General features: G+C 33.6%; 5 protein-coding genes across 6 annotated transcripts; 3 read left to right on the top strand and 2 right to left on the bottom strand.

Annotated features, from left to right (window-relative positions):
* Positions 1–1,545: 1,545 nt before the first annotated feature.
* LOC125575090 (serine/threonine-protein phosphatase PP1 isozyme 7) lies at positions 1,546–4,104 on the bottom strand. 2 transcript variants are annotated; one of them, XM_048781488.1, is made up of 4 exons: positions 3,559–4,104; positions 2,928–3,487; positions 2,625–2,846; positions 1,546–1,848 (listed from the first exon to the last, which is right to left on the bottom strand). In XM_048781488.1, exons 1-4 carry the CDS (start codon positions 3,731–3,733, stop codon positions 1,810–1,812), a joined length of 996 nt encoding a protein of 331 aa, XP_048637445.1. In that variant the 5' UTR covers positions 3,734–4,104; the 3' UTR covers positions 1,546–1,809. The 2 variants fall into 2 exon arrangements, with proteins under 2 accessions (XP_048637445.1, XP_048637446.1); XM_048781489.1 differs by having other exon boundaries at positions 1,546–1,830; positions 3,559–3,966.
* A 466-nt stretch (positions 4,105–4,570) lies between these two features.
* LOC106355344 lies at positions 4,571–6,852 on the bottom strand. The gene has a single exon (XM_022705877.2). It carries the CDS (start codon positions 6,681–6,683, stop codon positions 4,749–4,751), a length of 1,935 nt encoding a protein of 644 aa, XP_022561598.2. The 5' UTR covers positions 6,684–6,852; the 3' UTR covers positions 4,571–4,748.
* Positions 6,853–12,575: 5,723 nt separating this feature from the next.
* LOC106358419 (RING-H2 finger protein ATL16) lies at positions 12,576–14,442 on the top strand. The gene has a single exon (XM_013798218.3). It carries the CDS (start codon positions 13,119–13,121, stop codon positions 14,214–14,216), a length of 1,098 nt encoding a protein of 365 aa, XP_013653672.2. The 5' UTR covers positions 12,576–13,118; the 3' UTR covers positions 14,217–14,442.
* A 2,302-nt stretch (positions 14,443–16,744) lies between these two features.
* On the top strand, positions 16,745–18,173 carry LOC125609892. The gene is made up of 3 exons (XM_048781487.1): positions 16,745–17,001; positions 17,327–17,633; positions 17,970–18,173. The coding sequence occupies exons 2-3, from the start codon at positions 17,333–17,335 to the stop codon at positions 18,020–18,022; spliced, it is 354 nt and encodes a 117-aa protein (XP_048637444.1). The 5' UTR covers positions 16,745–17,001; positions 17,327–17,332; the 3' UTR covers positions 18,023–18,173.
* A 2,149-nt stretch (positions 18,174–20,322) lies between these two features.
* LOC111213781 (DNA repair protein RAD5B-like) lies at positions 20,323–25,451 on the top strand. Its single transcript, XM_022715613.2, has 18 exons — positions 20,323–21,286; positions 21,441–21,574; positions 21,645–21,780; positions 21,857–21,910; positions 21,996–22,145; positions 22,234–22,385; positions 22,482–22,566; positions 22,677–22,895; positions 22,974–23,117; positions 23,195–23,347; positions 23,441–23,508; positions 23,594–23,716; positions 23,800–23,899; positions 24,011–24,123; positions 24,196–24,766; positions 24,846–24,917; positions 25,004–25,102; positions 25,196–25,451. The coding sequence occupies exons 1-18, from the start codon at positions 20,558–20,560 to the stop codon at positions 25,316–25,318; spliced, it is 3,225 nt and encodes a 1,074-aa protein (XP_022571334.1). The 5' UTR covers positions 20,323–20,557; the 3' UTR covers positions 25,319–25,451.
* The last annotated feature ends 100 nt before the right edge of the window (positions 25,452–25,551 follow it).

Below are 25,551 nucleotides of genomic sequence, written 5' to 3'. Positions count from 1 at the left end.
TGTTTATATAACTAAGTTAAATATTTCTTTTATTTATTGTAACTATATCATTTATTAAAACTTATGGGTTTTAATAAGTTAGCTCAATTTGGCTTCAACAAAGATGAGATAAAAAATTGAGAGTTCCTTTAACTAGAGTTGGGTTCGCAGGTCAACCCGCCAACCCGCAGGTCAATTCGTTTTTTTACTCAAAATTTTGATCCGCATGATCCGCAAAAAAAATGATATACCCTTACTCGCTTCTGAGATTTGCGGATGATCTGTGGGACTTCCAGATAATATTAAATTTAATAAAATAATTATTTTGCAGATAATCCGTGGGACTTGCAGATAATATTAAATTTAATAAAATAATTATTTTTATTATCTATTAATTATTTTTATAAAAATAATAAAAATAATATATTTATGTTTAAAATTATATAATTTTTAAAAATATTTTCTATATTTTTATGAATTTTTTAATTTTATTTTTACAAAATTTTGTTTTTTTTTTAATTTTATTGACGGATACCCGCGACTCAAATTTAGTCCACTCGTCCTGCTTAAAATTGAGTCAATCCACACCTGCACCGCATCTTAAATTTTTTCAATCGGTCGATCCACACCCGTCGATAATGACTCAGATTCCCAGCACCACATTTAACCAAGCATAATAAACAAGCGTAGAAGAGAGTTGCTTGATATCAAAAATGATACCAAAGATCTCCTTGATTTAATGCTTGTTGTTGATTATTCAACAAGCGCTAAACAGTCGGTGCATACTCCAAAATTGGTAGTTCAATAATTTAGCTAGGAGAGCTTGATTGAATAATTGAATAATCTTGAAACCCAAACCCCTTTCTACCGTTGGTTTTGCTAGATTATCCCATGAAAGTCATTTTTTTTTCTATCTGAGTTGTCCCACCAAAATATGGTGAGAACTGAGAACTGATTGTATTCTTTTGCACAAACTGATAGGGAGTTGGAAACAAGAGATACTGTAGATTGGGATGGCCGTGAAGACTGATTTACGTATAGTCAATTTTCCTGCTTTGGATAAGAATTGAGTTAACCAGCTAGCAGATTGAATGCTCTTCTTCGGCTTTATAAGACTTTAGCTGATTTACATTGATCGCATGGACCCCTGCCTAATCTGTAATTGGGTTAGTCATGAATTCATCTAACTGAACCCGAAGCTCTTCAGTGACCTTAATGCTCGTTTCCTGATTCATTGGGTATTTTGAGTATCAGGTAACCTACAATTGACGAGCAGAATGCATCCCAAAAATTGAAACGGATTTCCGAAATGTGACTTTATGTTCATTGTAGCGAAATCTCGAAAATCCCAAAAATCCGGTTCAAATTGAAACAGATACCCTAACAGTTATCCCCAATTCCGAAGGTTAACTAATGTATTTTGTGTTGGATGCCAAAAGAAAGAAAAAAATCGTAGACTGGATCCATGAGGTAACAATCTAAGCTTATTTACGACTCATTAACAGACAAGCCTTGTGAATAAAAAGATCCAAAACGGAAGAAGTAACTTTAGGAAGATGTATGTTGTTTGGTCGAAAAGAAAACAGGTTTTATTCAAAATTAATACAATTACAAACAAAACTACATCGGGAAACAAACACGCAAAGTTATAAACAACCCAAAATGTAACAGAAGCTTCCAAAAGTACGCAATTCAAAAATCCTCTTGCTCTCTGACCATGATATGGTGTTGTTACGATATCATGATTGCTAATTAGCTCTTATGCTCAGTGCTATGGAACCAACAACTGTATGTGAAACTTGTACGCTTTCAGAACCACTCAAGTCTCAACTAGTTGTATTGCTTCGAACTCTGCGAACTCAGGATCGACTGGAATTAAAAATATATTTCGATCAAATGATTAGAGATTTCGAAGTTGCCTTGTAACATGATGGTATCACTAAACGTATGACTGACTATAAATATAATGAGAAATTAAAATCACATATTTAACAATGTTGCTTTTTCATCTTTTTTAATTTTATAGAACTCATAAGATAAAATAGATTCAAAACTTAAACTTTAAAAGTTGTTCAAAACAAAATAGAATTATATAATTTAGGGAGGCAACTTTAACTTATACGTAAATAGCACAAAAACACTTAATTATCCTATTAACGAAAAATAAACTGAAAATGCGTTAACTTGGTCGAATTAAGTTAACATCAGCATTACATTAAGTTTTTTTGGTTAATAACATAGTTGACCCATCATTGTTTAATCTTTCTACTAGTTCGAAAGCAAAAGAAAAAGCGAATTTAAAGCTTAGATCTTATTAAATCATTCAAAACATATATATATGCCATTTTTCAAAAAAACAAAACGTATATATATACACATAATACACGAAGATTATTGTAATAGTAGTATAATAGAAAAAAAAAACAGAAAAACAGTCTAATAGAAAATTGCATTTATATATCGATATATCTTCTTTTTTTTTTCTTTTTGATCATCGAGAATTTCATTAAACTTTTAAACAGTACGGCATTATTATATTTCGAAAAACAAAACCATTCAATCAAATCCTTTTATTCTTTAACACAAATAAAAACATACATTTGATCCACAAACTGAAAAACATTATGGGATTAATTAATATATACCTTGACTTTAGGATAAGGGAAGCCAGTTTTAACACCACCTCTACTTCCGAAGCTGAATTTCGATTTCTTCTCATTAGGTTTTAAGATCTGAAAAGAGCAAATCAAATCCTCGTCTACACTCATCATCGCACCTGCATTGTCGAACTCTCCACAGTAATTCGGCGCTGAGAATATCGTCACAAGCTGCTTATTCGCAAAGAACTCAAACCCATCTTCAACAACCTGAGACGAAACCTTTACTTGCATCAAACGTAAACACATACAAAACAAGTTTCTTGTGACGCAAGTAACAATAACACAAACCTGATGAGCCCTACAGATTAGGTCCAGATCGAGTCTTTTGAGAAACTCAGAAACTGTGTCCGATCCAAAAGTGTAGGAAACTCCACGATCGTTAGGACCCCATCCTCTAACCACTTTATCAGGATCAGACCACAAGAGATCACATAGTAAGCCACGGTCAGGAATATCAGTTGGACGGCGAATGTCCCTAATCTGTCTCAAGCTACGCAGCTCCGGGGAGAGCCCACCGTGCATACAGAGAATCCTGTCATCGATGAGTGCAGCCACTGGGAGACAGTTGAAGCAATCGGTGAAGATTCTCCAAATCTTGACACTGAAACGGCGTTTACACTCGTCGTAGAAGCCGTAGATACGATTGATTGAGGCACTCTCGTGGTTTCCTCTAAGAAGGAAGAAGTTTTCAGGGAACTTGATCTTGTAAGCGAGCAAGAGACAAATCGTTTCAAGGCTTTGTTTGCCACGGTCCACGTAGTCTCCAAGAAACAAGTAGTTTGAACGAGGAGGGTATCCTCCGTGTTCGAATAGTCTCAAGAGATCCGGGTATTGTCCATGAATGTCCCCTATAAGCAAAAGGTTCCATAAGAACACAATCTCAGAGAAGAGACAGAGAGAAAGAGAGAAAGAAGAGTACCGCATATCTTGACAGGAGCTTCGAGTTCCAAGAGATTTGGCTGTCTCAAGAAGATATCTCTAGAGACGAAACAGAGCTGTTTGATCTCAGTTTCAGACAACTGAACAATCTTTCCTGGTTTCTCTCTAGCTTCAAGCAATCTACTGATCACTGAGTTTAACGCACCAGCTTCCATTAATAAAACCTTAATAAACGGACCAACAATGAGATGAAGCAACAATGACAAGACGCCTATAAGAGTTTATAGTAAAAATAAGCTATTGAATATTGTAAAAATGAGATGAAACAACAAGGACAAGAAGCCTATAAGATTTATAGTAAAAAAAATAAGCGATTGAATATATAGAAAACAAATAAAAAGTTTAGAGATTTGATGTTCTTTTTATGCTTGATCTTTGAATAAACGAACGGTGACTTGAAGAAGAGCTTTATAAAGCCGCGTTAAAAGAATATATTCTTCTTCCCTTTTAGCAAAAGCCCATGTATGAATCATCTGCCCACATTGTTCTATAAACTCAACTACATTATGTAATAACTAAATATGTAAAGCTAGTTCATAGCAACACATTTTTTGTGTGTGTTTGTTGAGCTTTCGGGGCTTGAGTCCAATCCGGTACGCCATTCTTCAAGATCCTTCTCCGGGTAACTAGAGCGGGAAAAAAACGATAGTCTCTTCTTCACAGAATCAACTTTTTTGGATTCAAGGCAAAATTCTTATAAGCTTTGTTTGTTGATTAGTACGCATCATGTGAAGCAACTTGGCCATCTACAAGAACATATTCGTTATGAAACTACCGGATGTGAGAGGACACCACAGGAATAACGAGATAAAAGAAAGAGAGATTGGAGAATATTAGTTTGCCTTTTTACTTCCATTAGAACCAAAAGAGAGAGGAATGATTCCAAAGTTAGGAGGAAACAAAGAGTAATGCCTCTTCTTACAACTTCTAGATCATTTCATTTTCTTATTTTTATACCTAATTAGACTTGGGTACTTCAAATACATAAAAAAAACAAGATAAACAAGATTCATCTTTTTCCTCAAACAAGAATCCTCTTTTTCCTCAAACAAGGTCAAACACAAAATGCTTTTTCCTCAAACAAGGTCAAACACAAAATGGAAAAACAAGTTTTCGAAAAGTAAACTCAAAGAAACTGATGAGTACAAGATTAAGCAAGTGAAGTTTCTCTTAGTCATGAACAACAAGCTTCTTGTACTCCTCACCTTTAATGGCTAGCCACATGACATCTTCAGGATTCACAATCCCACCTTCCTCAAGAAACAGATTCAGTAGATTCTTTGAAAACCCGCTAACCAAAGCTACTCCTTTCTGCTTAGCCGCCACTGGTGTCGCCGACGAGTGTCTTAGGTTCCAAAATACAATTTCTGGAACATTCTCAAAACCATTCTCCTTATACTTCCTCTGAACCACCTCATAATCTGTCTCCCATTTCTTCTTGGACTGTTCCTCGTAAGGAGAAGAGTAATAATCACTGTCTTCTGTTTGCACTGCACTGTCGAACTCCATGTCGCTGAACACAAACAGCCGCTTGATCATCTGGTCATTGGTTAAGTTATTCTCAACTGCAACCTCTAGGATCCGATCAAACACCTTCTGGAAGTCCGTGTTCATCCCCCAATCCATATCTCTGACAAACTCAGTCTTCTCTCTCAGACTTGAGCCAGTGACTAGATGAAGCTGCGGGTTTTCGCTAAAGGTGATCACCTTCCCTTTCCACGGCTTTTCATTAAGCTCCGAAACCAACAACCCAAGCGCCACGCAAACCTCCATAGGTACACCCGCCATGCTCCCGGACACATCACAGACCGCCAACGAGTTCTTCATCTTGCCCTTCTTGGCAACATCTTCCACCATTCTCGCCCACTGAAGCTCTGCAACTTCCGCCCCAACTTCATCCTCGCTCAGCTGACTGATTATCTCGTGAGGAAGCAACGCGCCAGCCGCCATCTTCTTCTTCCCGGACTTCACATCCTCCAGAAACTCCCTAAACCTCTCGCTATCATGCTTCTCAAAGAGCCTCTTGTAGTTGGTCATAGCCACCGAAGCAACTCTATTGTACTTCAAATGGTTCCACTCCTTTGCACTCATAGACACCTCAGGCAGTGCGAGCGCTTTACGCAACGGAACAAGAACTTGTTTCCTCAACCTATCTCTGATCCTATACGCATAATGCGACTCTTCTACACCTTCGTACTCATCTCTAGAGAACATCTTTCTAGCGATTGCCTCACATATCAATGTAGTCTTGTCGTACGAAGAGTCAACGGAAGGGCACCACTTAGCAGCTAGACTAATCTTATACAGCTCATTAGCATTCAAACACTCCAGATCGGTTTTCAATAAACCGGAAAACAAATCCGCAATGCAATCAAACAGTAATCTGTAGTTAGCATCAGAGTTATACCTCTCTAAAGCTTTTTTAGCCTTCTCGAACTCTCTATGTTTCCTCAACGCTCTAGCCTTTGTTTTATCTACATGAGCACCAAGCTCCTCGGCGTCTTCAAGAATCCTATCTTCCAAAACCTTGGAGCGAGTCTCTCTCGTCCGCTTGAACTGGCTCTGGTTCCTCTTCCTCCACACCCGTTTCGTCCCTCTCTCCTCCACCTCCACCTCCTGCGGACCTTCAAGGATCCGGTGCAGAATCTCAGGCAAGTCTTTGAAGTATCCGAAATCGACGAGAGACGGGAGATTCAAAGCTAGGGTTTTGGGGTGATTCTCGTAAAGCCACAAGGCTGCTGTGTAAAACCCTTCTTTGTCTGACTTGCCAGTGCCTCGAACTCCTCGGAGGTGGCAGACGAGTTTCAAAGTGGTCAACGGGTCGTGGGACCAGGAAACCGCTAAGCGTTGGACAAGATCGTTGGGAGGCGTGTCGGGCACGATATGGAAGAAGAAATCGAGGCAGGGGCTGCCCGAGGAGAGAAACGTAGGCGACAAGTTTTCAGTCAGACCCATCGGTGGGCGTTCCTCGAGGGCTAGTGCGGCGGTCTTGGAGATCAGATTTTGGTCGGTAGAAACAGGGGTGGTGACAGGTTTCATGATCGGAGTATCCACGGCGGCGACGACGGAAGGTGGACCTAGAAGGGCTGTAGTGGAAGAAGCCATTGAAGAGAGAAGAGACAAAGAAATGGTGATATGGTCTAACGATTTTCTTTAGGTTTTGACTTTGTTTTGTAGATGGATGGAAGCATGATGTGAATGAAACACACAAATATATAGAGAGAATAGAAAACCCTACGGAAAAAAAATACGTGTAAGCTATAGAAAATATACATAATGCATAGATCTATGATTTGGAAATATACTAAATATTTTCTATATTACTAATACTTGGCAAGAGATATGTGGTAATATGTATATCCTAGATATGCAAAGATCCTTTGTAGAGTAGTGCCACGTTGTGGTGTAACCGTCTATGTTTTTTAACTAGATATACAAAGATATTTTGTACATTAGTGCCACGTTGTGGTGTAACCGTTTATGTTTTTTTTAACTAAGTAGTGTCTTCGCGGCGGAGTGAGATAATTATAAAAATGTTTAAATTATAAAATGAAATTTTTTTTAGGATAGTTTTTTAAAAAATTTTGTCATAAAAATAATCATTAATAATAAAATCACCAAAATAAGTTTTATTAAAAAAAATGTATTTTTATCCAAGTATTAACTAATATAAATTTATGGTTTAGAGTTAATGAGTGAGATTTTGGGATTTAGGGTTTCAAACTAAAAAAAAAAATATTAACAATTTCAAAATAAAAAAGTGCTATTTTGGTGATTTTTTTCTTGAAGACTATTTTTGTGATAAAAACTTAAAAAAACTATTTGAGAGAATTTCCTTTATAAAATTTTGATTATGTATATTATCATTTAATTTAACATTATTTTTATTATAATTTAGCTATAGATTAAATTACATACTTGTGATTATGTATATTATTGTTTAGTTTAACATTATAGCTAGGAAAAAATTGTGATTATGTATATTGTAATTTAGTTTTAACATTATATTATATTTTACAGATCAGAAAAGTTTTAATATTTAGAAAAATCGATGAAAAGCAGGTGAAAAGGGAATAGGTTTTAGTGAAAGCGGAAATTATGATAAATTTCGTTAACAAATTTACAATTTTTTTCTTAATTTGTAAGAATATTTTATGTTTAAAATATTTTACATTTAAATCAATGCTTTTGAATCCAATCCAGATCTCCATACAAGTCGGTAAATCTGGTGATCCGATATGTAATACTGGTTTTGCTTTTAATACATATCCATTATTTAAAAAACTCTATAAAACCCGCAAAAAAGTCGCTAGGATCCGATGATAACTATTGAACCGATGGGTGATCCAATTAGATTTAAATTGTATTATTTTAAAAAACTAAAGTTCATTTCGATGTTTAATTAATTTTAATCTTATTGTTTTCTTATTATATGTCATAACTCCAACTTATTACAAAACAAAGTTGTGGTGAACTATTAAAAATAAATATTAACAAACTATTAAAATTAAACAAAACAAAAATAAATATTAACAAACTATTCAAATTTAAAATTTTCGTAAATATTCATTTTCGCGTATATACGCGGATGAGTCACCTAGTTATCATTATTTCATATTCATGTTAAACACATCAAAAAATTTGTAATAGTTTTTTGTTTATCTTTAATGAGTTTTGTAATTTATTAGCAGTTTAATTTATGTTGGATATATACCATCAAAGTTTTGTGGAATATATACTTTCAAGTTTCTACATACATTAGGAATTTGTAATCATATTTCAGATACAAAGTGTATAAAGAAAACGATGGTGTATTTCGACAAACCTTGACTAATGTGAAACGAACCAACCGTAGATCTCATACAAGCAAAAGTTCTTTTTTCCTTGCAAAAAGTTTTAGAGCAACCCATTTTAAAACGATGGGAAGTCCATAAACATTTATTGTTAGTGTCGTTGTGTGTGAGAATTAATTACACAAACGCGCCAGTGTTTTGTGCCAAAATCGTCAACATATGCACACGGCATACGCTAGACTACGTAAACAGTGTCGGTCCTATTCTTTTCATTTGCTTTTTCCGGTAAACATAAGTTTTTTTTTTTAACGATAACAGAACATAAGATAAGTTTTTTTTTTGAACGATAACAGAACATAAGATAAAAATCAGAAAATGATAAAGCAAACAAAATTTTGATTCGTGTTGTAGAATTGACTTATCGTCCGATTTTTTTCTCCTTAAGATTTAGACAATTTTGTGGTCTTTCGTTTAGAACCCCCACCATGAAAGTTAGTTCAAGTGTTTTCAAAATACTGCATCACTAGGTTAAGATCCTCGCCTTGCGCGGAATGAACATTATATATATAAATTATTTTATATATTATATGTTTATAACATATTATGAAATAATAAATATATATTGAATAATTAAAAAGTCATTATCTACTACTTATATAATTAAATTGGTGCGAACATATAAATAAATTTTATAAATCGAAAAAATATTTTTTCTATTTGATATAATATATAATTAAATTTAAATGATAGTAACATATATGTGGTGTATTGTAATATTAATCTTTATTAGATGATGCTTTTTGCTCATATTTGTTTTTTATCATTTGTATCTGTTATAGCAAAAAGTTTAAATTAGTGATAATAAAATTTTCACTGTGAGATTAATGGTTTAAGTAATTTATAATATTTTAAGAAATTAAGTTGTCAATACTTTTTCAAAAATTTTATCAAAAAAATGTTCAAAGTAAATTTCAAATTATGATATTTTTGTATTTTTATATGGCATATAGTTTAATTTAAAATGATACATATATTTATATACCTTTTATTTTTGATACTTAATAAATGAGACTTTCAACTTATATTAATTTTTAATTATTTGTATCATGTCATAACAAAAGTTTTAAATCATAGATCACAAAATTTGAATGTGAAACTTTTAACAGTTTTAGTAATTTATATTCGTTTTTAAAAATTCAAAATATAATATATAAATATTTTTTTTTATTTTTATTATATGGTTACTATGATTGTTTAATTTATTTTAATAGCTTAAAATTAAACAAATATAATTATAATACACACTTATTTTTATCAAATCTTTATTATTCAAAATCATTAATTGTCATATATACTTTAGCCATATTAGGCAATTCCGTAATCTTATTTAAGGAAATAATGAAGCACATTAATAATGTATTTATTGTAGTTTAATAAAAAGCTTATTATATATTTAGATGGACCAACTTATTTTTCTAAGGATTCTAAAAATCATTCTAGTGATGACACGCGGCTACAAAAAATGTTGTAATGCTTCTCAAATAATATATAAGGGATTACTTGATTGATAAAACAAAGTAAATATTTCTCAAGCAAGATATAGCATCCAATGCTAGATTCTTATATACTTTTTAAATCTCTTATAAGGCATGGAATAACTATTACTCATTTTGAAACAATAACCGATACTTATTGAGCATTTATCTAGTAAAAGATAGATTTTAATTTATTGATTTCAACTAAAAGATCATGTTTGCTTTTAACAGTAATTAATAATTAATGTTTTTACATCGTAGAAAAATGTAAATTGCGAAAAAAAAATTTATGTTGACAAGACTGACTAATGAGTTCAATTTTCAATTAGTTTAATTTTAGTTGAAAGTAATATTTCTCAAACCGAGATCCAAAAGTTTTTTTTAGGCATTTAATGTCCAACGTTGGATAGCAAACTATACTTGAAAAAAAAGTTTACTTCAACATAAATAAAACAACACTAAAACTTGATCCGCGTCAATACACGAATGTTTGATTTAACTTGTGTTTATCATAAATTCATAAACTGCTGATTTTATAAAAATTCTCATTTCTATTTTTGTATGTTTTGTTATTTATATATAGAGTAAAATATATTATTTTATTATATATATGTTTGATAATGATTTTTTAATTTGTACATAATATTATATTAAAAGTTTTATAACTTGATGCAATTTGATGTAATATAAAAGTTGTATTATCCTTTAATATATGCGATTTAGTTAATATTCATACAATATATGAATATTTATTTGGTTAGATAAGCTTTAAAATTTTAATTAATTAATTTAAATTAATTTTAAATATAGTGGTAAAATCTGTAAATAATAAAAATACAAAAAATATTTAATTTATTGTAAATGTAATGGTTAAATGTGTAAATAAAAATAAGTACTAAAAATACTGTTATACATGTTTCCAAAAAAAATTCATCAATTATTAATTTTAATAATATAGATTTCTAAACAGTGACAAATTGCAAAATCTTGCAATTAGACCTTATCGCACCGCGCATTTTAAATATCACCGATGTCATTAACTTTTATTCGTTTACCAAAAATTTCATTTTAATCAACCATCAATATGTAAGAGTGTACATAGCTAGTCGAATGTATCAAAAGCTATTGTGTTGATAAATATAGCTGTCGTGGAATGCATGTGCCCAAAGTTTACTTTTTGTTTTTTCGTCTTTTATTGTATTAATTTACAATGAGTCTATGTTGACTAGAATGGACGTGTTAAAAAGTCATACCAACCCCTTTATCATACACGTTTCCAATCATTAATCTATGTCTAAAATCCAATTTAATTACTCTACATCTCTGTAAACCATCTTTACCTCGTAGACTTTTATTCGTACCGTTATCAATGGATGGTTACTTGTGAATTGTTTAACTGACCATTTACACATATTTCGACTCTCTTGAGATATTTCTGAATCATAAGGATCAAAATTAGTTTTTGACAAAAGATTATGAGTTTTTATATTTTCAAACAGAATCAGTTTCATATACTTTTAAAAAATATATATAATTAATTATATTAATTGGCCCGAGTAAATCGCAAATAAGAAAAATACATACGCCCAATAATGACCGGAGAAACAACAGTACTAGGTTACAAATAGACAACAAACTTAAAGCCGTAAGAAAGCAAACTAAAAAAACAAGAAAAGTAAAGTGAAGCTTCAATTCCGATGGACAACACAGTTGCAAACTCCGGTGGACAACACACTCTAGTCGGTGTGTCCAAGATCAGCCTTAGATCCATCTCCGCACACCGTGCTAGATACCACCTGATGAGCGTCCCACGTCCAAGAATCACTGGATCTGGAGGAAGACACCGGTTCCCAAAAACCCTAACCCCATCAGTTCCCATGGTGCCTCGGTTTCATATACTTCAAAGTGACATATTTAAGTTTCAGATTTGAATGGTCACTGCATATAACAATGTTTAATACTGTAATATACTAGTAACGTATTGGCCATTCTAACAACTAAACTTGTGAATTCAAGTTATTAACTTATCGTTGCAGAACAAAACACAGATAATGACTAAAAAGGTAATGACTAAAAAAGAGGTATATAGTTCAACAAAAGAAAAAGAGATAATTCTTAAAACATTTTTATCACATTTCATAATTTATTTCAAAAATAGTGTGAAAAATTAAGTATGAATGAAAAATAAAAAAATTACTCTAAAAAAATATATATTCTATTTTATTATTATATTTTTAAAGTAAACTATAGAACGAAGATGAAAATACTGTAAATTATACAATTTTTCACGTCGTTATGCTATTTAATTTTGGGAAATGTTTTAGTCACATCATTAGTCTCATTATGAACATTTATAGCTAGTTAGATAGGCTATACAGTCAGACCAACAGACTAACCCACTAAAATTTTTAAAGAAAAAAATGAAAATTAATCTGTGTACGTGGGATTCATCTCAAAATTGAATGGTTAGATAATCAAGGATACAAGTATTATTAAATTGCGACCGACAATCATGGTTAGATCATAAATGATAATCTAGTGAACCAGATTATATATCATCATTACTCGCGTTAATTCACACTACAATTTTATCTACTTATTAGACGAACTTGCTCTATCAGAAGGATCAAATCAGATTTTTTTTTTTTGGCATCGGATCAAATCAGATTGGTCATAACCAAAGGTAGCTCAAATTGTATAATCATAATTAATGAAAAGAGTTTTTTTTTGTCAACTTGAAAAGAGTTTCTTTTAAAACAGTAAAAGCAATGTGTATTGTATAAATTAGAATTAATGTGAATAAATGTCAGGTTTCTTCCTTAAATAAAAAGTTCCCCACCACTTGTACTGGTACACATAAACAAACAAAGAAACAAATTTTCAATTTTCCCACTTATCATATTTGATACTGATATTCAATTTACACCAATCAGTAAAGAAAAGAGAAGTCTTACACCAAACGAGTCCCACCGATCAAGAAATTTAGAAAAAAATAGATTAAAATAAATATAAAGAGACTTAGAAATGTCACCGAACTTTCATTTTACTCTCTCTCTCTCTCTCTCTGTTCTCCATTTTTTCTCCTTGGCTGACCTCTCTCATCCTCTGCTTAACTATCAATTGTTTTTTTCACAAATCTTTGAAACAAATCTCATATTCTTCAAAGTTTATGCTTATCTTCCTATTAGAGAATGAGCTTGTTCTTCTAGTTAATGGATCTATCAGCTCGTCGTAATATCCTCCGGGATCTGAACTTTACTCCGCCGCCACCACCACCACCACCACCAATGACTGTTTTCCACCGTGTGAGCTCGACGGGGACGAACTTTCCGATCATAGCCGTCGCCGTGATTGGAATCTTAGCCACAGCTTTCTTACTTGTAAGCTATTACGTTTTCGTTATCAAATGCTGTCTGAACTGGCATCGAATCGACATTCTTGGTAGATTCTCACTATCCCGACGTCAACGCAACGACCATGGTCCTCCTACAAGGCTTTACTCTCCGAGGATAAAACGCGGTCTCGATGAATCCGTCATTAGAGCAATCCCTATTTTAAAATTCAAGAAGAGGAGAGATGGAGAAGAGAATACTTGTCAAGAATGCTCTGTTTGTTTGAATGAGTTTCAAGAAGAGGAGAAGCTGAGGATTATCCCACACTGTAGTCATTTGTTTCATATCGACTGCATCGATATTTGGCTTCAGAACAATGCCAATTGCCCTTTGTGTAGAACTAGGGTTTCTTGCGGCACAAGTTTCCCTCCCGATCCGGTTTCTGCTCCAAGTAGTTCCCCAGATAATGCGGTATTGGGGTCAGACACCGGCGAAAATGAGTATGTTGTCATCGAGCTAGGTGATAGCATCAGTAGTGACAGAGATAGTCCAAGAAGCGGAAGGATACGTGTGGTACAAGAAAGATCGAATTCAGGTCACCTACTGAACCAAAGTTCGATAAGTCAATCTCCTAGGAAGCTTAACAGAGGAGAGTTTCAGAGAAAAGGAAGAAAGCTTCACAAAGTCACCAGTATGGGAGACGAATGTATCGACATTAGAAGAGACAAAGATGAGCAGTTTGGTAGTGTTCAACCCATCAGAAGATCGATCTCGATGGATTCGTCTGCAGATAGACAGCTGTATTTGGCTGTTCAAGAGGCGATTATTATCCGGAAAAATCAGGAAATTCCGGTGGTAGGAGAAGGAGCTGGAGAGTGTAGCAGTAGTAGCAACAAAATGAAGAGATCCTTCTTCTCTTTTGGGAGTAGTAGACGTTCTAGAAGTTCTTCCATATTGCCTCTCTATTTTGAACCCTAATGGACCACTTTGCTTCTTTGTTTTCTTTTTCTTGTTTCTTCCTAACATTTGCTTTTTATTTTTATTGTTTGGTCGGTGAGGTAGGTGAAGACTACAGGCCTGGTTTTGGATTTTAGAGGTCAAAAGAGTAAATGAGTTGTATTGTGAAATTATTGGACTTTTTTAAGTTTGGAAAACTAAAATCTCATTTTGCCAATGAACGAATATGAACATACTTTTGGTGTTACATTCATTTTCATAATAAAGATGATACATCATATTCCAAAGTCAACAATTTTTTTCTTTGAGTTGAATTTTAGCTTAGTACTAGAATCTGCTTTAAACCACTATGAACTAAAATATAATCGTGCATTTTTCTAAACCAATACTATCTTATAAAATATTGCTAGAGCTTTTTATTTTTCAACTGAATGGCTCGAAAAGTTTTGTTATCCAGAAAGTGATTCCTTTAGGAGGAAAGATCCTTATTCTTTTGCGTTTGTAGTGTTTAAATTGATCGAGTTGCTGAATGCATTTGCGTTCAAAAAAATATAAACATCTGTAAAAATTAGTTATACTCTAGATCAGGCCGTCTCAACTTTTATGTGGGCCCTGTGCAATAACTATTTTCATAATCTATAATTTAAAAAAAAAATTGAAACAAGAGCCCTGATTTTTTTTAAAAAAAAGGCTCCAAATACAAGCTAAAATTTTGTCAATTTTTTTGGATCTGGTGCAAATGCACTCCGGGCACTGGTCAAGAGCCGGGCCTGCTCTAGATACATATCTAAAAATCAAATTTTTGAATAAAATCACCGGATTAGTCGATGGCATGATTCGTAATATTCCTAGTAATTGATGAGTTGTTACTATAAGATGTGAGAAAGACTATGGTAATGACACCTAAGCATAAATGACAAACTTATTAATAACATAAGAAAGTAAGGTTGTTTTCTAAAAATGTTTCTCAGTTCATAAAAAAGGTATCGGACTAAATATTAGTAGCTAGATTGTTTAGCAAATCTATAAATATGCATATGATCCAGAAAACAGCAAGTAAAAATTAAAAGTAATATAGGAAAGAGACGACCAATGGTCGCAGGAAGTGGACACTTAAAGGATCATGAGAATCTAAAATGTAAACAAGATGAGAAAGTAATGGTATGGGGGGACTTAAAAGTAGACCTACCATTGACTTTTGGTCTTGCTTTTGTCACTACATTACCATTGATTTATTTTTGAGATTTTTAGTCGGTCAATACTACAATTCAAACTTTATGTGCTACTGATTTTATTAGTATTATATTTATATATCAGTATAAGGGATGGACATTTTGGTTTAAATTTGGTTTCGGTTCGGTTTGGATTCGGTTTGGTTTGTTTGAGCCTAAGAGATAAGAGAGTTGTAACCGAAATAAACAGAAATTAGTTTGGTTTGTATTTGTTTTTTTAGTCTACTTTGCTTTAGTTTCTGTTTGGTTCGAAAATACACACAATTGAAATTATCACTTTATTTTTATTGCAGGAACAAAATCTTAAGACTACATCCAATCATATTAATTCAGAGATGATATGAAATATTAGAGAGCTTGCCGTAAAGATTATCTTTGAGATTATAACTAGCTTCAAAATCCCCATATGAATGGAACTGAAAACAGTCTTCGTAAGGGATGGGACTGTCATGAAGAGCCGACATGACAGAGTTCCACGAGAAAAAAATGGTTATGCTATGATCAGTAACCTGCTACACCTGTTTGATTTTGGATCCGTAGAAGTTGAAGAGTATGTAAACTGATCCTTGTTTCATGTCAGGAAAATATGTTTAACACGTTCAAATAGAATGAATCCTTAAATAATAGTTTCCGATGTGAAGATTAACATAAGAGAAAATAAAAATAAATAAGACGGCCAAGTTTAAAATAAAATAAGTGGAAACTAAATTTTGGAAAATTCACGAACCTGTTCGTCAATGAGGAGCATTTCCCGACAATAAGTGTCTTTTTTACTCGGTTTCGAGCCTCCCATAAATAGATCATAGCTTAACTGCGTTTCGTGGGGACCTGGTCAAAAATCTTTGAAGAACATAACTTTGTGATCATTGGTGGAGGAGACATGGGACTTGTCGTTTGGTTTCATCGCCATGACTTGCGCTTAATTAGAGCAGGTTCTTGGGTTTTGGTTTGTAGAAAAAAAAGAAAAAAATGTATAAAGAATGAGAAAGAGAGGGAGGTGAAAAAAAATCATTAAGAGGAGATTAAGGCTGTGATTGTTTAGGACTTTGACTGTCATGATTTTAGACTAATGATTTTATAAAAAATTTGGTAGTGGTTTTAGAAAAAAAAACTTAAAGTCACATATTCTAACTTTTAGAAAAAGTAAAGGAACGTGAACAATATGACAATAAAATAATATTTTACTAATCTTTATATATATAGTTACGATTTTAATAATGAAATAATAATATGAAAATATATATATATATATAGAAGAAGATACAAATACATGTGAAAGTTTGAAACAATCTATTAAAAGAAAAAAAAACGACACTGGTTTAAATCTCTGGTTTGGAAAATCTAAAATCCAAATAATCACTATTTTCTTCTACAATTCTGAGAAGTAAAAACGACGCCGGTTAGGCCGTCTCGTTTAGTAGGGTTTACACGTTTTTGACTCAGCTAGAAATCAAGGAAATGAGTTCAGGGTTGTGGGGTTTGCAGAGAATCGTGAATTAGGAGTGTTGGTATTGTGGATTTTGGGGATAATCGTGAGTTTGTGATCTCTAGTGGGTTTGAAGAAGGAGAAGAGAGTGAGAACACTCTTCGCTAAATATCTTTAATCTGCTGATTTTATGTTACTATTCAATCTCATCTCTGCTAATTATTCAATATGTTGCCAATTCTTATACTCTTGTCGTGCTTAATCTCAACTCTCAAGTCTCCATCTTTGATTTGCTTTTGTGGGCATTTCGATAGGTAGTTGAAATCATGGGCGTTTCGGTTATTATTGAGAATCATTGTTATTTTGATATTCTTGATTTTACAATTTACTATTTGTTTCAATTGCGATTGCTATTGCTACGTACCCTCTGTTTGTTCCTTGATGAAACGATTATTTGTAATTTGTCTACTCAGGAAGGAATGGCGAACAAGATCGCAATGCTGGTCTCGGAAGCAATGAACAGCAACGCTGTAATAAACACGTGTCTTGGAGTGTCGTTTGTGGTTCTGGGAGTGAGATCTGATAAACAGCAAAAGTATGTCGAGGCCTTGCAGGAGCAAAAAGATTCGCTCTCCAAGTCTAACAAGGAGATGAAAGTTCAAATGTGGGAGTGGAAACAACAGCTCTTTGCTGAAGCCGCCTCTGCTGGTACTTCCGCGCTTGTTCCTCTGTCCACGCTCAAGGCCATCTATGGAGAGATCACCACACCCACCCAATCTGGTTATTACTCTTTTTCTTTCCTAACAACTAATCTGTAGACACTAGAGTCAATTTTGTCTATCTTTCACCAGTAAAAAAGCAAAAGATAAGTTCACTGAACCCTTTTCATTTCACCTGCTTTGATTAACAAAAAAGTCCCTGCATTTTAACAACCCGAGAGACAAATAGAGATTACTGGTTTTGAGATCATTCATCTATCATTGGTTAATGTGTAAGTATGGATATCTGGTAATTACATTTGTGATTGTTCTGGGGTGCGAGTTCAAACTAGTGTGTAGCTTTATTTAGATTAGATTTTTCATTCACTAACTGGTTTTATCTATGTTATTCTTCCAGGCGACGCTGTAAAAGAAGAGCCTAAAGTGTCTACCCCCAGGATCATGGTTTGAGAGGATTTTAGTCTCCCCATTTGCATTTGTAAACATCAAATTGTCTGTTGTGGTTCTAAAATAAGATAAGACCCTGATTTGGGGTGGTTGTTAAGGCTTTTTATTATGGGACCCATTGGTTGAAAGTGGAACTTGCATGAAGAATTAATGACTGGTAAGGTGTATGAAATCAGGAATAATAACGTAACTAGGTTAAGATTCGCGCCTTGCGAACATTATATATATAAATTATTTTATATATTATATGTTTATAACATATTATGAAATAATAAATATATATTGAATAATTACAAAGTCATTATCTACTACTTATATAATTAAATTGGTGCGGACATATAAATAAATTTTATAAATAAAAAAAAATACTTTTTTTATTTGATATGATATATAATTAAATTTAAATGATAGTAACATATATATGATATATTTTAATATTAATATTTATTAGATGATGCTTTTTGCTCATATTTTTTTTTATCATTTGGATCTGTTATAGCAAAAAGTTTTGATAACAAAATTTTCACTGTGGGATTAATGGTTTAAGTTATTTATAATATTTTAAAAAATTTAGTTGTCAATATTTTTTCAATTTTTTTATCAAAAAATGTTCAAAGTAAATTTCAAAATTAAGATATTTATGTATTTTTATATGGCATATAGTTTAATTTAAAATGATACATATATTTATATATGTTAAATGAGACTTTCAACTTATATTATTTTTTAATTATTTGTATCATGTCATAACAAAAGTTTTAAATCATAGATTACAAAATTTGAATGTGAAACTTTTAACAGTTTTAATAACTTATACTCATTTTTAAAAATTCAAAATATAATATATAAATATTTTTTTTAATTTTTATTATATGGTTACTATGATTGTTTAATTTATTTTAATGACTTAAAATTAAACAAATATAATTATAATACACACTTATTTTTATCAAATCATTATTATTCAAAATCATTAATTGTCATATATGCTTTAGTCACATTAGGTAATTCCGTAATTTTATTTAAAGAAATAATGAAGCACATTAATAATGTATTTATTGTGATTTAATAAAAAGCTTATTATATATTTAGATGAACCAGCATATTTTTTTCTAAGGATTCTAAGAATCATTCTAGTGATGACATGTGGCTACAAAAAATGTTGCAATGCTTCTCAAATAATATATAGGGGATAGTCATGAATATATACAGATACAAAAGAAAAGGAACAATTACACATTTGATTAATCATCATGAAGCATATGACAAGTGGTTTGGATATTTGATCAATAATATTTTTTGAATAATATAAAATTAAAAAAAAAAGAAATAATACAAAAATTGTTATCAAATCTTCATTATTTATAACATTAATTGTTAAAAATATGTTAATTATGTTAGGTAATTTCGTGTAACTTTTATTTAAGGAAATAATGGAGAATATTCTTTTGTAGACAACTAATTGATTTGATGATTAGTTTAATAAAAAATATAATATGTTTAGGTGGACCAATATATTTTTTGAATGATTTTAAGAATCATTCTAGTGATGACACATGGTTACAAAAAAAAATGTTATAATGCTTCTCAATTAATATATAGATAGGTTAAGATATGCGCCTTGCGCATGATGAACATTGTATATATAAATTATTTTTATGTATTATCATCAACTATTACGTATATAATTAAATTGGTGTGAATACTAAATAATTTATTAATCCAAACAATCATATTTTATATTTTATATTGTATATAATTAAATTTAAATAATATATACATAGATATATAACATATTTTAATATTGATATATGTTAAATGATGTGTTCTACTAATTGGTTTTTGATGATTTGTATCTTTTTAAAACAAAAACTTCAAGTCACTAATAACAAAGTTTTCATTATGCGATGTTTAAAAGTTTTAGTAATTCGTAAATGTTAAAAACATTCAATGCAAATTTAAATATTAAGTTGACAGTATTTGTTCAAAGTTTTTATCAAAAATTAGTTCAAAATAAATTTCAAATTTTATGTCTTTTCTATGGTATATAGTTTAATTTATATAATATATATATATATATATTAATTTTAAAATTTATTAAATTAGACATCTTACTTATATGATTTTGATTCCACGCCTAGTGCCGTCAACCAATAAAATGGAACCTGACCATCAAACTACATGGATCAAATCCAAATTCGAGTAAAATATTGGTTTAGAAAGTAAATATGATAAATTAACGGCGAGATTAAAGGAATCAAGTATCAACTAGTGTATCATAAATATCCCGCGAATCAGAAAGAGGAAATAAAATATTGTTTTGCAATGATAAGATTTGATAAAAATTAAATTAACAGCGAGAGAGAGAGATTAACAGTAATTTTGGCTCCAAAAACACCCCGCGAAGCCTTTTAATTACCAAAGAAAAAACTCAATTCGCGCGAAAAAGGAACACGAAGAGACCTTATTTAAACCCTAAAGCCTCCACTCTCACCACTCACCACTACCTTCTCTCTTCTTCATCTCTCCTTGCATCAAATGGAGATGCGGAGAACCGAACACGAAGCAGCTGTTTCACGTTCAGACGATTGTAAGATCGTTGCCGATACTCCTCCCGATGAATCCTATGTGGTCCTCAGGACATCCACTGGAGTCCGAATCTCTTCTCAATTGAACGACGAGGAGGTAACCGGTGACGGTTCTGTAACTCTTGGTGATGATGTAGAATCTGAATCTTTAGAGTTCCGTGTTAAGGAGGAACCTGATTTGGATTTTGAGACTCGAGGAGAAGCAATGATGATTGATGATACCATAGAGAAGCCTATGGTGGTTGTTGAAGCTGTTTCAAGAGGCTCTGGCAACGAGTGTGTTTCTGTTGGGTTCAAACAAGAACCTGAGAATCTAGAGACAGAACAAACTGTTCTCATCTTGTCGCCGAAGCCACTTCAAGTTATCCCACCAAAACCTGAGTGTTTGGATGTGGAATCAGATTCTACTCATGTGAAGATGGAAGTGAGAGAAGAGAAGCCTGTGTATGTGAAGAAGGTTAATACACAGGAGGTTGATGCAAGAAAGGCGAAAGTGGAAGATGGTGATTTCCCGGTGGAGAGAGACTGGTACTTGGTTGGGAGGTCTATTGTCACCGCTACTTCCACTAGTAAAGGAAGGAGACTGGAAGATAACGAAGTTGTGAATTTCGCATTTCCCTCTACTCTCAATTTGAAAGTCCCAAACATTGTTCGCTTCTCTACCAAAAGATGTGGAGAGGTAATCCCTTTCACTGCACAGAGTTTTATAAATTTGAACTTCTTATTTGGCGTTCTAGTTATAACATGTTTGTTAATAATACTCGGTGATTTGTGTTTCTGATGTGAGAAACTTCAAGTGAAGAGACTAATGATTTGATTTGTAATCTTCTTAGATTGGTAGGCTTCCAATGGAATGGTCGAACTGGGCTGTTAGCCTTTTGAGATCCGGTAAAGTCAAAATGCTCGGCAGATGTGTAGCTGCGCCATCCTTTCTCCAAATGATGCAAGATATTATGCTATATGTCAGGTAATGATCGTCTTTTGTCTCTTTTAGTTGTTTGTTTTGTTGGAAACTGAATATGGCTTTTGGATGGCAGTTTCTACATTCACAGCTCCATATTCACTGATGTTAGCAAATCCACTTGGCGGATTGGTTCTTCACCTAACATCGAGTCCACGCTTCATCCTCTTCTTCAGCTTTTCAGACACTTGACAATCAAACCCTACCAAAAGGCACGTACCAAGCTTTCATGTTCCATTACTTTTTTTTTTTTGGTTTCTGTTTCTCATTTTCTATATCTTCAAGCAGGCTGAGTTTACTCCTCAGGAACTTGACTCTCGCAAACGCTCCCTCAACTTGGAGGTATGTGTTCCTCTATGAAACTCATATGATGTACTTTCTTTGTTCATTTGGTGGAAACTAAGTAATTTTTGCTTTGATTGGTCAGAATGACTCGGATGAAAGAGCAGCATTGTTGGCCATAGCGAAAAGAAGAAAAGGTGCTCCACTATATCTGGAGCACAACAAAGATGAAGAAGATGCTCCTGACTCATATATGAATCGGGTCGTTGGCGCTGCAGATTCATATAACCTGGAGGTTGTGAAATAATTTTATAAGAATATTTTCTTGTCCTTTTTAAAAGCAAAACTAATTATAATAGTATCTTCTCTTGTCAATCTTTTAGGAAATGGAAGCTCCAAGTAAGCTCACCTGCAACCTGAGACCGTACCAGAAACAAGCACTCTACTGGATGTCAGAGTCTGAAAAAGGAATTGATGTTGATAAAGCAGCTGAAACTCTCCATCCTTGCTGGGAGGCTTATCGAATCTGTGACGAGTATGTACTATCTCAAATGCTTACAACAAACTGTGCATTTGTTCAAGTTAATTCATCTATAATAACTAACGTTGATTTGTATGTGATTATATTAAGGAGGGCGCCTTCAATTTATGTGAACATCTTCAGCGGTGAAGCAACAATCCAGTTTCCAACAGCTACACAGATGGCAAGAGGCGGAGTATGTTTCTTGAACACGCTTAATCTTCATTGTAACACATGTCTGTCTCTCTAGTGGCCAATATTCTCTGCTTGTGGTTTTGATTAGAATATGTAACTTTTTGTTTGCAGATATTGGCAGATGCCATGGGACTTGGAAAAACTGTGATGACGATTGCACTGATACTTGCACGGCCAGGCCGAGGTAACCCAGAAATTGAAGATGACTTGGCGGCAGATGTTAATGGAGATAAACCTAAGAGGAATGTGAGCCATAAAGCACTAACGTGTGTGAAGGCCAAAGGAGGCACTCTTATTGTTTGCCCCATGGCATTGCTAAGCCAATGGAAGGTGAATTGCAGCTGTTTATTCTTGGTTTTTATATTTTTTTTCAGAAAAGTCTCATGGATTGTTTTCACTTTGTTCCAGGACGAGCTTGAGACTCATTCAATGCCTGACACTGTGTCTGTGTTAAGTTACTACGGAGGGGATAGGACGCAGGACGCAAAAGCTATAGCGAGTCATGATGTGGTCTTGACAACTTATGGTGTCTTAACCTCTGCTTACAAGCAGGTAAGAAAGTTCCCAAAAGTGTGTTCTTTTCTATCAGTTTAGTTGAACTTAAATTCTGAGACTCATATGATATGCAGGATATGGCGAACAGTATTTTCCACAGAATTGATTGGTACAGGATTGTTCTTGATGAAGCTCACACTATCAAATCATGGAAAACACAAGCTGCTAAAGCTACATTTGAGTTGTCTTCCCACTGCAGATGGTGTCTGACAGGGACTCCCTTACAAGTAAGATACTAATAGCTCAACTTGTGAATAGATATAATTTGAGCGTATACTCTTTTGGTACTTAATGGCTCTATCTATACCTCTTCAATGCAGAACAAGCTTGAAGATCTTTACAGTCTTCTATGCTTCCTTCATGTCGAACCATGGTGCAATTGGGCTTGGTATGATGAGATATCATCTGAAACTTTCCTTATCTTTTGCTATTTAACTTTACAACTTAATGTATGTGTGTGTATATACACACAGGTGGAATAAGTTGATTCAGAAGCCATATGAAAATGGTGATCCACGAGGACTAAAGCTAATCAAGGCGATTTTGAGGCCATTGATGCTGAGAAGAACAAAGGAGACAAGGGACAAAGAAGGAAGGTAGATGTTTCTCACTGATAAAATATTTTTCTTTTTCTTGTCCTATGCTCAACGTTCATCTAACTTTATCTGTAAACTTTCAGTCTAATTCTTGAACTTCCTCCAACCGATGTTAAAGTCATTGAATGTGAACAGTCTGAAGGAGAACGTGACTTCTATACTGCCCTTTTCAAGAGATCTAAAGTATGTGTTATAGTTCTAGGCTTCAAGCTCAATCAATAAAAGCTTAATCATAATTGGTTTCAATGATTGATAACGTCAATGCATAACCTTCTTTCTTGTTTTGGAAAACAGGTCCAGTTTGACCAGTTTGTGGCACAAGGAAGAGTTCTTCACAACTATGCAAACATCCTTGAGCTCCTCCTCCGTCTACGCCAATGTTGCAACCACCCTTTTCTAGTTATGAGGTACATTTGTAGTAGTAGACTTGCTTACTATCCCTTGGAAGTGGATTCTAATACATTCTGAAAAAATTGCAGCCGGGCAGATTCACAACAGTACGCTGACTTAGACAGCCTCGCAAGGAGATTTCTTGACAACAATCCTGACTCAGTTTCTCAAAGAGCTCCATCTCGGGCCTACATCGAAGAAGTTATCCAAGACATACGTGATGGCAACAGCAAAGAGTGCCCAATATGTCTGGAGTCTGCAGATGATCCCATTCTCACACCTTGTGCTCACAGAATGTGCCGTGAATGTCTCCTTACTAGCTGGCGCTCTACTTCTTGTGGTCTATGCCCAATCTGCAGGACTGTACTGAAGAAAACTGAGCTCATCTCATGCCCAACGGAGAGTATATTCCGTGTTGATGTTGTAAAGAACTGGAAGGAGTCCTCAAAGGTCTCGGAGCTTATAAAATGCTTAGAGAAGATTCGGATGTCTGGTACGGGAGAGAAGAGCATTGTGTTTAGCCAGTGGACTTCGTTTTTGGATCTCCTGGAGATTCCTTTGAGAAGAAGAGGAATTGAGTTTCTTAGATTCGATGGGAAGCTTGCACAGAAGGCGAGAGAAAAGGTCTTAAAGGAGTTCAATGAAACCAAACAGAAAACAGTAAGTAAATTGGTCTTTTTTTAAAAATAAAATCTGTTTAAATGGAACACAGAGCTAAAAAATATTCATGCTTCTGCAGGTTCTGCTTATGTCTCTGAAAGCTGGAGGAGTTGGTCTGAATCTGACCGCAGCTTCAAACGTCTTCTTAATGGTACAATGTCTCTTCAAGCTTTTGCGTTTAAATTCTTCTTGATTATGAAGAAATAATGACATTTCTTTGTTTCTTGAAACACTTAGGATCCATGGTGGAATCCGGCGGTGGAAGAGCAAGCAATCATGAGAATTCATCGCATAGGGCAGAAAAGAACTGTATGCGTCAGAAGATTCATTGTCAAGGTACCACTATAAACTGCATTCTCCAGTTTTTTTTGTCTCGTAATCCATCTCTTAACTTACATGGTTTGTCTTTGGATGATTGTGCGCATGCAGGATACAGTAGAGGAACGGATGCAGCAAGTTCAGGCGAGGAAGCAGCGGATGATTGCTGGAGCTTTGACTGACGAAGAAGTCCGGTCGGCCAGACTTGAGGAGCTTAAAATGTTGTTCCGATGAGAAATGATAGAAAGACTTTTTATTTACTTTAGTAATGAGTTATGCCTTTTATTCCATTTTAAACTGTTTTGTAAATAGCAGTAGAAATTGCAACGGTCCGTAGTGAGTTTGATATTTCCATTCTCTTACAATCTCTCTTGTTTTTCTTTCTTGTGTTGTGATCATCTTTAGGTTGTGTATTGGTCTGCACCACCATTAACTTTTCTAAGATTATATAGTGTAGAATAAAATCT

The sequence above is a fragment of the Brassica napus genome, chromosome A6 (genome assembly GCF_020379485.1).
Source record: "Brassica napus cultivar Da-Ae chromosome A6, Da-Ae, whole genome shotgun sequence".
In the NCBI taxonomy this organism is placed as follows: domain Eukaryota; kingdom Viridiplantae; phylum Streptophyta; class Magnoliopsida; order Brassicales; family Brassicaceae; genus Brassica; species Brassica napus.
Note: the sequence above shows the minus strand (reverse complement) of the source record. Positions and strands in the feature narration are given on the sequence as shown.

Excerpts from the sequence above, each read along its gene's own strand:
- LOC125575090 (XM_048781488.1), bottom strand. The coding sequence starts at position 3,733 with ATGGAAGCTGGTGCGTTAAACTCAGTGATCAGTAGATTGCTTGAAGCT. Across the intron at positions 3,488-3,558 it reads AGCTCCTGTCAAGATATGCG|GGGACATTCATGGACAATAC; the intron begins GTACTCTTCTTT and ends TTTTGCTTATAG. Across the intron at positions 2,847-2,927 it reads TAATCTGTAGGGCTCATCAG|GTTGTTGAAGATGGGTTTGA; the intron begins GTTTGTGTTATT and ends GTTTCGTCTCAG.
- LOC106355344 (XM_022705877.2), bottom strand. The coding sequence starts at position 6,683 with ATGGCTTCTTCCACTACAGCCCTTCTAGGTCCACCTTCCGTCGTCGCC.
- LOC106358419 (XM_013798218.3), top strand. The coding sequence starts at position 13,119 with ATGGATCTATCAGCTCGTCGTAATATCCTCCGGGATCTGAACTTTACT.
- LOC125609892 (XM_048781487.1), top strand. The coding sequence starts at position 17,333 with ATGGCGAACAAGATCGCAATGCTGGTCTCGGAAGCAATGAACAGCAAC. Across the intron at positions 17,634-17,969 it reads CACCACACCCACCCAATCTG|GCGACGCTGTAAAAGAAGAG; the intron begins GTTATTACTCTT and ends TTATTCTTCCAG.
- LOC111213781 (XM_022715613.2), top strand. The coding sequence starts at position 20,558 with ATGGAGATGCGGAGAACCGAACACGAAGCAGCTGTTTCACGTTCAGAC. Across the intron at positions 22,567-22,676 it reads CACAGATGGCAAGAGGCGGA|ATATTGGCAGATGCCATGGG; the intron begins GTATGTTTCTTG and ends TTTTGTTTGCAG. Across the intron at positions 23,717-23,799 it reads ACAAGGGACAAAGAAGGAAG|TCTAATTCTTGAACTTCCTC; the intron begins GTAGATGTTTCT and ends GTAAACTTTCAG.